We start from the raw sequence: 15,263 nt of genomic DNA on the forward strand, positions 1-15,263 counted from the left end.
GAAACTTGCAAAATGATGAAAGAATGCCACTCTTCTCACTGAATTTTTTTAGAAAATAGTTTTCTTTAAAATATGCTATTCGTGTTGTCAGGTAATGACTTTATTTTCAAAATAGAATTTTGAAACATTCTCCATTTTAATTTGTAACATGGCAAATATTGATAAGCAAAATCTACATTAGCAGAAGCTCTTCGGGGTCCGAAAGGATTTTGATGGTGCAAAGGGATTCTGGGACCAAAAGGTCTGTGAACTGTTCTTGGTTCACAAGCACTCTGGGGGTGGGGGTGGTGTGTGTGACGCACCATGGATGCCCAGCACATCCATCCACGCCAGTCTCACAAACGTTTGTGGGGTACCTACTATGCGTCAGCCATTGCTGCCAGCGCAGTGGTACCGCCGTATATGTGTGCCTGCCTTAAGAGTCTGGTGGGCACAGGGCCAAGTGAGGGAACGGATCAGCTACGTATCAAGTTAAAACTTCAGTAAAACACACAACAAAGTAAAAAGGCGGAAACGTATGCAACGAGTATGACACACAGCAGGTTAATATATTTAATATATAACGAGCTCATACGAATTTATCAGACCCCCAGTAGATAAGAGCAGAGGACACCAACAGTACACGAAAGAAATACAACTGCTTGACACGAAGAGGTGTTCTACTTCGCTAGAAACCGAAAAAATGCAAACTAAAATACAATGCTATCTTTTTCATGATCAGATTAGCAAGTATTTGGCCAGATGAGAATACTCAGTACTGGCAAGATGGTAAAATGAGCATGTTTATCTTTGCTGGTGGCAGTGTAAATGGGTACAAACATTTCTGGAGACCACCTGTCAGTATGTAATCATGGCCTCACAAGTTTTCATATTCTTTCACTCAATAAACCCCACCTCTGAGAATCTACCCTAAGGAAATAACTTGACATTGGGGAAAACTTTATGCACAAAGATATTCATCAATTTCTAATGGTGAAAAATTAGTAAGAGCATTGGTGATCAACCATTGGCACTGCTTGACGGAGGAGCACACGGCCTTTCAACATAAAATTAGAAATAACACGGGGAAATGCCCGTGACGTAAATGAAAATACACGATATCGTATCATTACAGTAGGTAGTATCACAACTATGTTAAAACAAAAAGCAGAGAAACCATGGGGGGCGGGGGGCGGGGAGAGACTAGGAGAAACACCAAAATGTTAAAATCGTACTTCTTTCTACTACTTTATTTTCCAAAATTTCTACGATGTGTAGGTTGGCTTTGATAATGAAAACAACCAGGACATTGTTACTTGGTTATGCAAAGGAGTTACTGATGCCGCGGCGAGGAGCTGGTGTTACCCCACCACCTTTACTGCGTCCGTGCTCTGCCAACGGCCACACCCGACGTTGGGACCCCAAGACCACACCCGTCATCAGCTCTGTCCACACGTGGTGGGTGATGGAATTATCCTAAACCCCAGCCCTCTCCCCACACAGGCAAGCTTTTGCTGCCGGCCCAACAATCAGTGCTGCGTTGCCTTCTCCAGAGCCCCATCTGTGTCTTCATCTCTAAGCCCCTAACCTAAGGCTTTCCGAGCAGAGGGGATCTCAGGCTTACAGCTCTGGTTACAAGATGGTAGGGACGGCTGCTAAGATCTCTCCCCTCTTCCCACCCAAACTCCACCCCTGGTAGCTGGCCCCGTTGCGTGTGTGCTCGTTCACAGTCACGGGGCTGCTCCCTTAAGGCAACCTAACTACCTGCCCAGCTCTCCCCACATGTGTTCCTCCTCCTAAAGGCCGAACTGCCAGGATCATGGTCCAGCAGGTAGTTCTGTCCCTCTTGACAGCAGCAGCTCGTGCATCTTACCTGCGTCTTCATGGGGTGCTTCTGGGCTCCGTGTCATGACCTCCTCATATACTCACCTGGGACCAGCGAGATGGGTCTTGGCTTTTTCCTAGAAGTCACCGAAATGCTTCAGGACATTAAGTCAATCCCAAGGTCACACTATACAGTAGGCCAGAGGTCATCCCTTCTTCTAAATCTGATCTCGAACGATGCCCTGTTACGCAATGAAGCTTCCTTACCAGATGGGGTACCACGGAGACCAGAAGACAGACACAATATAGTCCAAATAATGTCAACACCATGAAAAACATAAAACTTTCCCTCACATGCACTGTTTAACACTACTAACTCCCTGTCCCTTTAATAAATCAACACCTGTTCTCTTAAATTCAGAGAAATTATAAACCCCGAATATGTACAGAGCAGCTCCCGTCCCCCGCTGCCTTCTCCAGCTCGGTCCTCCCAGTCACTTGCCCTTGCTCTAGGCTGCATGAAGCCTGGGTCTCATCCTCTCTAGCTGGGGACTAGGGTGTCTTCCACTAGAGTCACCAGGGGCTCCCAACGTGGGGCTTCTTCCAAGTCCAACCCCAAGCCTCGCATCTACTCCGGTTTCCAAGGTCGAGGAAGCGATCAACAAGGTCGCAGGCGTCCAACAGCAGAGTCCCCAGCCCGTGCCGTGCGCAGCAGCAGGCAAAACCCAAGCAAATCACCAACCCAGACGCAGCTGCAGCAGCAGCCCAGGCTGGGCACGACGACCCATATGCAGAGGGCCGGTCACGGGTGCAGGCAGGCAGCATGGCCAGCCTCGCCTAGCGGCTCTGGCCTGGTTACGTGCAGCAGCTGAAATGCAGCACGAGTGCAAACACAGCAGGACTTCTAAGGCCACCTGGGCACAGCCAGGGGCTGGCGAGCAGTTCCTGCCCGGCTCCCGTGCTGGGTCTCCTACCCTGGCTGGGCTGGGCCACGTGGAAACCTTCAAGGTGTCAGTTACCCCTGCAGGCCTCCTTTTCCCCGGGTGTCATTGTACCCCTTCAGCTGTGGGCACCTCCACCTGGCAGGTAGGCAGAAGAGAACAGAGCAGGAAGTGCAAGTGATCTGCGCAACCCCACACCGGAGGGCCCGCCCCCCAGAAGAGTGGCCGACTGTGCGCCCTCCCCGGCTTCAGGCTTAATGAGCACCATGGTCCCGCCTAAACAGCCTCGGCTGGAATCCAGGGGGGCCTGAAGCCCGGGTTCAGGCAGTGGTTCAGCAGGGCAACTGGGCTAACGGAGTTTATGAGTGGGCAGCAGTGGGCCACGAACCCCAGCAACCACTGATCACCCTTGACCCTGTAGGCGGTGGTTGCTTCAGGAGCGCAGCCACTTTCCCCTGCATCATGGAAACTCTTAGGAAGAGGGGATGGGCCCTAGGAGCCAACCACTGGGGGTCCCAAGACGTAGGCCCGCAGGGGTGCACAGAGGCTGTCCTCCGGCCGTCGGGCCAGGACCAGCAGAACAGGGGCAGATGAACCCAAGGTAGGACAGCCCATCTCCCACCGCCCGGGTGGTCATGGAAATGCGGTTCATTTGGCATTGAAATATGGTGGGAGCACCACGGTCCAAAGGGCTTGGCCAAGACTCATTTAGAAAGTGGTTCTGGGCGTCCCCCGTGAAGGCCACCCACCACTAAGAGGCACAGGTTCGTCCCTCAGAATCAGAACACGGGCACCAGCTCTGCACCGTCACCGCATTAGGACCGAGGCAGTCCGCAGCTCTTTTCCTTTGCAAACGCCAGCAAGGCCTTGGCCGGGGCTGCAGAGGCAGACACCCTCTCTCCTTAAGGGTTCAGCGACGCATCCCAGAGGAGTTGGGTCTCCAGCCCTGAGTCCATGTTTTCTGGGACAAAGGCTGGACGTCGATGGACAGCCCAGGCCTGGGGAGGACACGCTACACAGAGGCTTTGGAGACCTAGAGACCGCATGTGTGGCTCAAGGGGCTGAGGTGAAGGCCACATGTCCCCTGCAGGGAGAAGAGAACAGGTCTCAAGCTAGACAAGCGCACCACCAAGTGCCAGTGGGCAAAGAGGAGGGGGGACTGCTGATTCCCACAGAGGGGACACCACCGCTGATTCCCACGGGGGTCCAGGGCAGCAAAGTGAGCCTCTAGAGCCCACCCTCAGCCTGCCGGGGGTCTCAGGCAGGGACGGACGTGCATGTGCTGCCTGTGGAAGCCTGATGGAAACGCCCAGTGATCCCAAGTCACAACGACCTGCCTGGCAGGCGAGTTCCCGACTCCCCCCAGTCCTGGCGCTACCAGAACACTGGCAGCCAAAGCCAGGCATTGATGGGGGTGCAGCCTGCGGGGGCCCCCCCTAAGGCCGCATTAGCAGTCTTTCCCAGTGGCAGCAGTGGGGCACAAGGACTGCATACTCATGTGCAGAGTGGAGCCGGCCCCCCGGAAACGCTGGAACCACTCCCAGCTCTGATCCTTGGCCGCTGACAGCAGAGACGAGGCCCCTGCCTGCTACGCTGGGCCCTGGCGGGGCTGGCAATCACCTACGCGCAGGATGCCAGGCTCTCCTCTCCAGGTACCCCCATCAAGCCACCCGCCTGGCCAAAAGGGCTTCTTTCTGTCATCAGCAAGCTCACTACTGAGAACAGGGCAGCCAGGTGGGGAGCTGCCGTGGGGCCGCAGAGGGTGGAAGACAAGCGTCTGTGAACCTGGTCAGGCTGGGAAAGGTCAGCCCCAGTGGTCCAAAGTGTGTTGCGGGGTCAGCGTGACCCAGCAGCAGAGCTGTGGTCACTAGAAGAGCTGGAATTGCAAGCGAGAGAAGGGAAACATGCAACGGAGGTTCCAAGCTAGCACGCGATACCAGGAAGCAAGGTGGGTCACAGGGCGCCCAGGAGCAATGACAGATGTCCTTATGGAACGAGAGAGGCGGGAAGGGATGTCTTCAAACAAGGGCGATGCTGTGTGGTACGGACACTTCTTTCTACGCAGCAAAAGGGGTATGCTACCTGGGTGGCGGCAGACGGACCAGGGTGGTGGCCGATTCCTAAAGGTTCCGAGCTCTGGTGGGCAGGGCCGGGGCTGGACTGGTCCCATTGGAGGCTGGGTGCACAGGGCAGGGCACCGTGCCCGTGGCGGCCAGCTGGCGGCAGAGCGACTGCCGTTCCCGCACGGCTCGATTCGAGGCCGAAGTCTTTCTGATCTGGGCGCGCCGGGCGTGCCGCAGCGGAGACTTGTAGGTTCTCCGCAACTCGGCCAGGAATCCCTGATAGTTGTTTCGCAAGGGGCTGTCGGGTTGCATGTGGGGGATCGCCCACTTCTCCGCCTCCCCGGTCAGCCGGGACACGAGGAACGCCACTCGCTCGGCCTCTCCGGGGAAGCGCGAGGCCTGGAAGATCATGAATCTGTCCATCTGCATCAAGAACCCCGCCAGCTGGCCAGGGTCTCCGGAAAAGGGCTCGGGCAGCGAGGTGGGAGGCGTCGTCATCGGCCGGGTCCCATTGGAGGTAATGGCCGAGATGGGTGGGGTGATCTGCAGCGCCCCGGGAATCCGAGCCCGGGTGCGTAACAAGGTCAGCTCCGCCATCACGCTCTCCAGCATGTTGGTGAGGTTGGCCTTCTCTGCCCGCAGGGTCGAGGCCTCCCGCCTCAGCGCGGAGTTGGTGAGGCGCAGGGAGGTCAGGGTGTCGATGACGTCATCCATTTGGGCATTGGTAGACGCTGCAGAGGCTGGGGTTTCAGCTTTTGCGGTATGGGGTTGAACCATGGCGGCCAGAGGTCGGCCTAAGGCTGAGACGGATGAAGCGGGAGAAGGGGGTTTGGGTACCCCAGAACCTGAGCACCTGTAATGCTAAAATTGGGTAGACCAAGAGAGAAATCAAGGAAAGGGTAGGGTTCAAGACCCAGCGTGGCTCAGAAGCCCAAACAAGAAGGCAGGGCAGACGGACCGAGAGATGAGCACAGCCAGACCAGGCAAGGGGTGCAGACCCTCGGGGATCCCCAGCTCCGGATGTGGCTCCTTGATCGCCGCCCTCACAAGGCCATGGCGGGCTGCACAGGAGGGTGGACTTGTTCTGGGCCCTGAAGGACGAAAACATGGTTTAAAAACGGTTTCGACTGCGGAAACGGGGGTTAGAAGTAAGGGACGCGGCGTGGGAGGAGCAAAGAGCGGGCGGCGAGGCGGGCGCCCCCGCCGAGGCCCCCTCCCTACGCTGGGCCCGGCGCCCACCTGGGGCAGAACAAAGGGCCGATGCACCCGCGGCGGCGCCGGGGCCTGGGGCGGGCGGCGGGCGCGTACCTGGGTCTCCCCGGCTTCCTCCGCGGCTCCGTCTGCCGCGCCGGCCGCGACCAAGATGGCCCGATCGGGGAATGCGGGCAGGCAGATGAGTCACGGCGGCGGCGGCGGCCCGCCGGAACTGCTTCCCGGTCACGTCAGGCCCGGGCGGCGGCGGCAGGAGGCAGGCGCGGGCAGCCTCTGGCGGGAACACCAGCCGAGCTGGGACCGGGCCGGGGTTGCGGCGGAGGGCTTGTGGCTGAGCGGCCGGGGTGCGGGCGGGGCCTGCGCGGCTGCGGTGGCAGCTCCAGGCTCGCCTCGCTTGGGCCCCGCTGGTTGCCATGGAGACCACCGGCTCGCGCGCGGCCGAGGCCCCGCCCCGGAAATGGCGCGCCCAGCCCCGCCTCCCGGGCAACTGCGCTGTGCCGGTCCTCAGCAGCCAATCAGTGGTGACTGATTTTATTATTATGAATAATTAAGAATTATTAAAATTTAAATTATTTAAATTCTTTCTAAGACTGCTAGTAAAGCTCTTTTTGTATAGGTTGTCATTTTTTTTAACGAAGTTTGCTTTACATACTGTAACTTCAATACAAGTTCAATGTAGTGTATATTCACTGTAGAAAATGTTGATATCCGAGAAGTCTTTTTTGAAAAAGTTTATATTCAGAGTCCCTCCACCTGCGAGAACAAATAGTGATATTTCTCTACTTCCATCCAGTCACTTTTCTATGGTATATTCTATTACAAAATATCAATTATTGGGAATTCCCTGTGGTCCAGTGGTTAGGACTCCATGCTTTCACTGCAGGAGGCACGGGTTGGATCCCTGGCGGGGAAATTAAGATTCCACAAGCTGCGTGGCACAGCCATAAATAATTAAATAAATAAATATTAATTATGGTACCTTATGCTTTGCGACCTTAATAGCACACTGAATTTGAGCATTTTCCATTAAAACTATTTCAAAAGCATAGTTTTCAATTACTGCCTATGTTCCAATGAAATCGTGTACCCAGTTTATTTAATATGCCCCTTTTGATAGAGCTCCATCTTATTTTACATGTGGAAGTTTTATAAACCTCCCTTGTGTATGAATCCTAGCCCCTTCCTCTGCCAGCTTTGCCAGGGTAATTGCCCAGGAGTGAAATTACTGGGCCAAAGTGTATGAGCTATTTGACTCAGGAACTGGATGCCTTTCCCACTTGACCTTGCTGAGCTACTTCTAAATGGTCAATTCCAGGATGGAGCATGAATGGAGAGAAAAGACGCCCACCATTGCCAGTGTTTCGAGGACACCGTCTTCAAGGAGGCTGAACTACCGGCAGCCACTTGCACCCCTCTGGCAGGCCTGGGCAGAGTCGGCTTCACTCATGCCTTTACAGTTTTTGCTTCTATAAAATGGGAGTTGGAACATGAGAGTGTCAGCACTTGGAAGAGATAGTCTAGCTGTGGCCACAACTGTGTGTACCCCAGTGTGAGAAAAAGTGCACCTTTTGCGACCAGCTGAAAATGTCTAGTACATGAAGCAAGAGGGGAAAGAAAGGAGACAATGTTTCCTTAAACTGCTTCTGTGAGTTCTCCCACCTCACGAGGAGGCAGGAGCTGCATTCATCTTGCCTGAGGTCGGTGACTTCAAATGCAGAAGTTGTCCTATACCCCTCCACCCCTCCCACTTTTTCCAAACACACAGAGGAATCCATTCCTGTGAGTCACCCCACCGGTTTTTCTGCCCTCAGCGCCCGGATCGCACCTCCGCAGGTTACTGGTTTCTGTGCATATGAGTGAAGTGTCTGCTGCATTTCCAGGTGTGGTTGACACCATACATCTTAAATTCTCAGATGCATTTAATATAAGGTGCGCCTTGATTTGAGAAATGATGAAACATAAACTTGAAGAAATATATAATTTATTTGTATTTCACCTATCTCAAACAGGATACAAAGTGGCATTGCATAAAATAGAGCTAAATAAAGATGAAAATAAATATTAAAATAAGAAAAACAGAGTATTTGGCTTCAGATCCAGATAATGCTATGATTCAGGCTGTGAGGTGTTGCTCTCTGCCGCAAACACACAACAATAAACTATACAATAAAGTGTTGAGAGGATCTGGCTGGGCTCAAAAGCAATATAAACTCCACTGTGGTCCAGAAACACAAACTGCTAAGTATGGACAAAGCCATGGGCTTGCTGGACTCTGGATCCCAAGGCATAATGAGGACACAAGGCTGGAAACAGAGTCAGGATTCCTATTTGAAATGAGGGGAGAGAGTGTTCACCCCCATGTCAAAGAGGAGTCTGAAAAATCTCTTCAACCATTTCATGGGGCAACACCTTCTGTGAAGGTGTGGCCCTAGGACAAGGGAGACCATCCAATATCATTAATCTCATGCCCCATGGCTGACAAGTAGACCCCAGAGGGCCAGGAATTGTGAACCACCAATATAAAACACGTTTCTGTACTGCAGACCAGGCATCACTGGAGTGACCCCAAACTGCTAGACCAGGGGGAGAAGGGGCCTCAAGATGGAGGGGGGTTGAGTACACAAAGGGGGAAAGAAAGTGAAAGATACCCTTTTACCCAAAATTGAGCCTAAAAATCAAAACTCTGAAGCCCATGAAGACATCTAATGCTAAGAATAATGGCCACCAAAATCAATAATCATAATATGAATTAACTCCAGGTGAAATTAAATAATAGAACAGTCTGGAAAAAAAGACTTTAAGTAAGCATACTTAGGATGCTCAATGAGACTAATGAAGGAATAACATTTGTGAAAAGAACAGACAATGGGGGTGGGGGAAGTAGAAATGTAACAAGATAAGGTGGCTATGAAAAAGTACCTTCTAAAAACAAATATAGTCAATTTCCATTTCTGGGAAGATGGACTAGTTTCATGCTTCCCTATTCTTTCAGCAAAGCACAACTGAAAAAAGAAAAGGTGGAAGAAAAAAGGCAGACTGGCTAGATTGCGGTATTCTTTTGTATCACATAGCTCAGATTTGCAGCCAAAGAAGCTGGCAATCTGGAAGAGGCATACAGAAAAAAAAAGCTCCTCCAAAAAGCCTGCCCTCTCAAGCCAAAGAATGAGGAAAGAGATAGCCTATGAAGATGGAATACTTAGACAGTAACCACTCTACTCCAGCCAAATGCTGCAGAAAAATCAGTGGCCCCATCACTATTCGTGCCAGCAAAGGCTAAGTAAGGAGCCGAGACTTCCACACTTGCCAAGCTAAAATGACGTTCCTCACCCCACCCCCTGCCAGGGATGGTATCAGAGAAATCAAAAAATTTCCCCAAATTTGATGACATACATTAATCTGCACATCCAAGAAGCTCAACAAACTCTGAGTAGGATACACTCAAACACCTAGACACATCATCACCACACTCTTGAAAGTCAAAGACAAAGAGAAAATTTCAAAAGCAGCAAGAGAGAAGAAAGTGATCTATATAAGGTGTCATCAATAAAATTAACAGTTTGTTCCTCGTCAGAAACCATGGGAGCCAGAAGGCAATGGGAAGATAGAATTAAAGTGCTGAAAGAAAAGGACTATCAATGAAGAATTCTTTACCCAGCAGAACTCTCTTACAAAAATGTAGGGAAAATTAAGACATTTCCAGGTAAATAAAACTGGAGAGAATTCATCACTAGCAGACTGGCCCTACAAAAAATAATAAAGAGAGGTCCTTCAGACTAAAATGAAAGGACATTAGGCAGTAACTGGAATTCATATCAAAGATAAAGAGCCCCAATAAAGGTACAAACATAGGTAAATTAAAAGACAGTATAAGTGTATTTTTGTTTGTAACTCTATTTTCTCCTGTATTATTGAAAAGACAACTGTGTAAAGCAAAAATTACAAATCTATACTAATGAGCATACAATATATTCAAAATGTAGGGACTTCCCTGGTGGCACAGTGGTTAAGAATCCACCTGCCAATGCAGGGGACACTGTTTGAGCCCTGGTCTGGGAAGATACCACAAGCTGAGGAGCAACTAAGCCTGTGCACCACAACTACTGAGTCCACGTGCTACAACTACTGAAGCTCACGTGCCTAGAGCCTGTGCTTCACAACAAGAGAAGCCAGCGTAATGAGAAGCCCATGCACTGCACTGAAGAGTAGCCCCCACTTGCTGCAACTAGAGAAAGCCCACACGCAGCAATGAAGACCCAACACAGCCAAAAATAAATAAAATAAATAAATAAATTTATTTTTAAAAATGTAATTTGCCTGACAATAATAGCACAAAGCGAGTAAGGAGGAGATGGAGCTATTTAGAAGTAAAGTTTTCTAAATGGTTGAAATTAAGTTGGTATTAATCCAAACTAGATTTTTATAAGTTAGGATGTTAACTGTAATCCTCAGGGCAACCTTAAGAATATAATTCAAAAAATATGTGAAAGAAATGACAAGGGAATTAAAATAGTACAGTAATCAAATATCTATTTTATATGAAAGAAGGCAGTAATGGAGGAATAGAGGAACAAAGAAAATAGGACATATAGAAAACAAATAACAAAATGGCAGATGTAAATCCTACATTATCAATAATACATTAAATGTAAATGGATTAAACATTCCACTTGAAAGGTCGAGATTGGCAAAATGGATTTTTTTTTTTTTATTAACATCTTTATTGGGGTATAATTACTTTACAATGGTGTGTTAGTTTCTGCTTTATAACAAAGTGAATCAGTTATACATATACATATGTTCCCATATCTCTTCCCTCTTGCGTTGGATTTTTTAAATGACCCAATTTGATGCTATCCACAGGAGGCACACTTTAGATTCAAAGACACAAGTTAGTTGAACAAAAGAATGAAAAATGATATACCACTCAAGCTAAAAAGAGCACTGGAATGGTTACACTAATATCAGACAGAACAGACTTCAAGACAAAAATTGTTACTAGAGAAAAAGAAGGATATTTTGTAGTGATAAAAGGATCTATTCATCAAGACAACAATTATGAACATATATGCACTTGACAACAGAGCCTTCAATTTCAATATTTATCTACAAATCTATGGTAATCAAGAATGTATGATCTAGCATAGTAGAATGGAATAGAATTGAAAGACTAGAAATAAATCCTAACATTTAGTCAATTTATTTGAAGGAGGGTGCCAAAACAATTTAATGGCCAAAGAATAGTCTTTTCTGAGACTGGATATCCATAGCAAAGAATGAAGTTAGACCTCCTACCTCACATCCTATACAAAAATTAACTCAAATGGATCAAAGACCTAAATGTAAGAGCTAAAACTATAAAACTCTTAGAGGAAAACCTAGGGATTTTCTTTGTGAGCTTAGATTGGACAACAGGTTCTTTGATATGGCACCAAAGTACAAATGACAAAAGAAAAAAATAGGTAAATTGAATTTCACCAAAATTTAAAACTTTTTATTTCAAAGGACACTGGCAAAAAAGTGAAAAGATAACCCACAGAATGGGAGAAAATATTTGCAAATCATATGTCTGACAAGGGTCTAATACCCAAAATATATAAAGAATTCTTACAGCTCAATAATAAGACAAATAACCCAAGTTTTTTAAATGGGCAAAGTATTTGAATAGACGTTTCTCTCAAGAAGATATACAAAGGGCACATAAGCACATGAAAATATACTAAACATCATTAGCCTTTAGGAGAATGCTAATCACAACCATAATGAGATATCACTTCACATTCCCCAGTATTGCTATAATCTAAAAGACAGACAATAACAAATGTTGGTGAAGATGCAGAAAAACTGGGACTCTTATACATAGCCGGTGGGAATGTAAAATGGTGCAGCTACAGTAAAACCGTTGAACAGTTTCTCAAAGAGCTAAACATAGAGTTTCTATATAACCCAGCAATTCCACTCCTAGGCATGTGCCCAAGATAATTGAAAACACGTGTCTACATGAACATTTGTACATGAATGTTCACAGAAGCATTACCCATAATAGAAAAAAAAGGAACCAACCTGCACGTTCACCAATTGATGAATGGATCAACAAAATGTGGTATCACAGTACAATGGAATATTAATCAGCCATAAAAAGGAGTGGAACACTCTTGTCCCTCAGTGCCACGGGGGACTGGTTACAGGACCCCCCATGGATTCCAGAATCTGTGGGTGCTCAAGTCCCTTATATAAAATGGCATGGTATTTGCATATAAACTATACACATCCTCCCATATACTTTAAATCATCTCTAGATCCTTATAACACCTCATACAATGTAAATGTTATATAAATAGTGATAAATACAGTGTAAACACTATCTAAATAGTCGCCATGCACAGACAATTCAAGTTTTGTTTTTTGGAACTTTCTGGAAAGTTTTCAAATATTTTTGATCCACGGTTGGTTGAATCCACAAATGCAGAACCCACGAACACAGAGGGCTGACCGTACTGGTGTGTGCTACCACGTGGATGAACCTTGGAGGCACTATGCTAAGTGGAAGAAGTGAGACACAAGGGCTACATATTGTATGATTTTATTTCTATGAAATGTCCTCTGTAGGCAAACCCATAGAGACAGAAAGCAGGGTCCTGGTTTCCAGGCTCTGGGGAGAAGGAGGAAAGGGAGAGTGACTGCTGAAGGGGACAGGGTTTCTTTCTGGGGTGATGAAAATATTCCAGAGTTAGTGTTGATGGTTGTACAACATTGTGAATATACTAAAACCCACTAAATTGTATACTTTTTAAAAGGGAATTTTATAGTATGTGAGTTAGATCTTTTAAAACAAAGCCAGCTGCCATTCATGATCAAAAGTCACAGAAAAATGAGCACAGAGGGGAACTTCCTCGACTTGACAGGGAGTTTCTACAAAAACCCAATAGCTAACTTCATACTTAATGGTCAAGACTAAGTGTGCTTTTCCCCCAAGAATGGGAACAAGGCCAGGACGTTCCCTCTCACTATTTTTATTCAACATAGTGCTGGGAGTTCTAGCCAGAGCAATGAGGAAAGGAAAAAAAGGAAATAAAAGACATTCAGATTGGAAAGGAAGAAATAAAACTGTCCTTACTTGCAGTTGGCCCGACTGTCTACATAGAAAACCCCAAAGCATTTACCAAAAACAACAATAACAACTTCCTAGAACAATAAGTGAATTCAGCAGGGTCACAAGATGCAGGTGAATATACAGGAATCAATTTTACTTGTATATGCTAACAATGGACACAAGGTCAGCGAAATTTAAAATACAATACCATATACAATCACTCAAAAATACATAGATGTATATCTAACAAAATTTGTACAGGATTTGTATGCAGAAAACAATAAAGCACTGATCAAATTAAATTTTATTAAATTAAATTAAAAATTAAATTTTATTAAATTAAATTAAAAATTAAATTTTAAAAGATTTAAATAGAGAAAGAGATGCACTGTGAAATAGTTTGGAAGAATCAACACAATAAAGAGTCAGTTCTCCCCAAAATGATACGCAGGTTTCATGCAGTGTCTATCAAAGCCCACGCAAGATTTATTTTTGGGGGGCGGGGGGGTGTGCTGGGCCTTGCCACTTTATTGACACCAAAGATCCCAGGCTCTGCTGGGACTTCCTGGGGGTCTGACATCAGGCAGCCTCTGCCTTTGAGATGGGGTAGCTCAGTGGGTACAGCGCTAGAGCTGGCTCAGTTCTGGGTCCTTAGCCTCAGTCCAGGGTGGGCAGCTGCCTTTCCGAGTCACAGCTGGTCAAGCACAGGTTGTAGAAGGAGTTGGAGTCAAAGGCTGAGCTTACCTCTCGCCAGCCCACCCACCCGGCAGCCTGTAGTTCACGGGGGTTTTTCGGATCACCCCAGCAGTGAGGGTCCAATACCAGGAGGTAGGCTTCCATGCCTGGGCCAAGCAACGCCTCTGACTGGGCATCCGCATCCCCTCCAACCATTACAGGCCCCCCCGGCCCCTGCCAAGTGGGAATAGAGCCTCTCCAGTTCCCCGTGAAGCGCTGCTCCACGCGGCACGTGACATGGGCGCCCTTGGGGACCCCCAAAGTGGTCAAGGCAGAGGCTGGCCTCTACACAGCCGATCCATCCCCGAGAGCCCCGGAGCCCGGGGGGCTTGTCGCCCATGTCCTCCAGGGCCGCCTGCACTGTAGCCGGTTCGGGTACGCCCGCCGGCCGGCCCTCTGGCCACGAGCACAGCGTTTGCAGAGTGCGGTAGCCGCAGCCCCGGCCCCGGTCGTCCACGCCGTCGCAGCCGTAATGGTAGTAAATGTAATGGCCCGAGAGGAGGGCCAGGCGAGCGCGGCCGCGGCCGGGCGGGGCCAGGCCCAGGTGGACGTCCTTCAGCGGCTCCAGGGCGGTGGGCGGGAGCGGCGGTCGCCGGGCCGGGCAGATGCGTCCTGCAGGCGGCGCGGGGCGAACTCCAGGGAGAACTCTGGACTCTAGCGCTTCCTCTCGGCCCCGAGTCTTGGGCGAACTGCGGGCAGGCGAACGGGCCCTGGGGTCGCTCTCCCCCGACCGCAGGCGCGCCCCGCGGCGATGAGCCAAGATTTTTTGTAGATATACAGAAGATTATTCTAAAATATATATGGAAAGGCAAAGGAACTAGCTAAAGGAAACAGCTAAAACAATTTCGAAAAAGAATAATGAAGTGAGATATATCAGTCTGCCCGATTCAAGACTTGTAATATAGCTACAGTAATTAAGACTGTATTATATTGGTGGAGGGATAGACATATAGATCAATGGAACAGAATAGAGAACCCAGAAATAGACCCATACAAATATGTCCAACTGATTTTTGACAAAGATGCAAAAGCAACCCAAGGGAGGAAAGATAGCTTTTTCAACAAACGGTGTTGGAGTAATTGAACATTCATAGGTTTAAAAAAAAAAAAAAAAAAAAAAAAAAAACTTAATCTGTCTCACATCTTATGCAAAAATTATCTCAAAATGGATCACAGACTTAAATGTAAAATATAAAACTTTAAATAGATAAAATCTTTGCAGTGTAGGGCTAGGCAAAGAAATCTTAGATTTGATACCAAAAGCATGATCCATAAAAGGAAAAATTGATAAATTGGGCTCCATTGCAATTTAAAACTTTTGCTCGGTGAAGAACTCTGTTAAGAGTATGAAAATACAAACCAGAGATTGGGAGAAAATGGCCTACAAAAGACGGGTATCCAAAACATAAAGAACTCTCA

General features: G+C 48.0%; 1 protein-coding gene and 1 pseudogene across 1 annotated transcript; both read right to left on the reverse strand.

Moving 5' to 3' along the window:
- Positions 1 to 529: 529 nt before the first annotated feature.
- RTL6 (retrotransposon Gag like 6) lies at positions 530 to 6,426 on the reverse strand. The gene is made up of 2 exons (XM_060025805.1): positions 6,116 to 6,426; positions 530 to 5,898 (listed from the first exon to the last, which is right to left on the reverse strand). The coding sequence occupies exon 2, from the start codon at positions 5,582 to 5,584 to the stop codon at positions 4,865 to 4,867; it is 720 nt and encodes a 239-aa protein (XP_059881788.1). The 5' UTR covers positions 5,585 to 5,898; positions 6,116 to 6,426; the 3' UTR covers positions 530 to 4,864.
- Positions 6,427 to 13,766: 7,340 nt separating this feature from the next.
- LOC132433371 (ufm1-specific protease 1-like) lies at positions 13,767 to 14,184 on the reverse strand (annotated as a pseudogene).
- Between the last annotated feature and the right edge of the window lie 1,079 nt (positions 14,185 to 15,263).

Source organism: Delphinus delphis, chromosome 11 (assembly GCF_949987515.2).
Source record: "Delphinus delphis chromosome 11, mDelDel1.2, whole genome shotgun sequence".
NCBI classification, from domain to species: Eukaryota; Metazoa; Chordata; class Mammalia; order Artiodactyla; family Delphinidae; genus Delphinus; species Delphinus delphis.

What these genes read in the sequence shown, in the direction of transcription:
- RTL6 (XM_060025805.1), bottom strand. Translation starts at nt 5,584, where the DNA reads ATGGTTCAACCCCATACCGCAAAAGCTGAAACCCCAGCCTCTGCAGCG.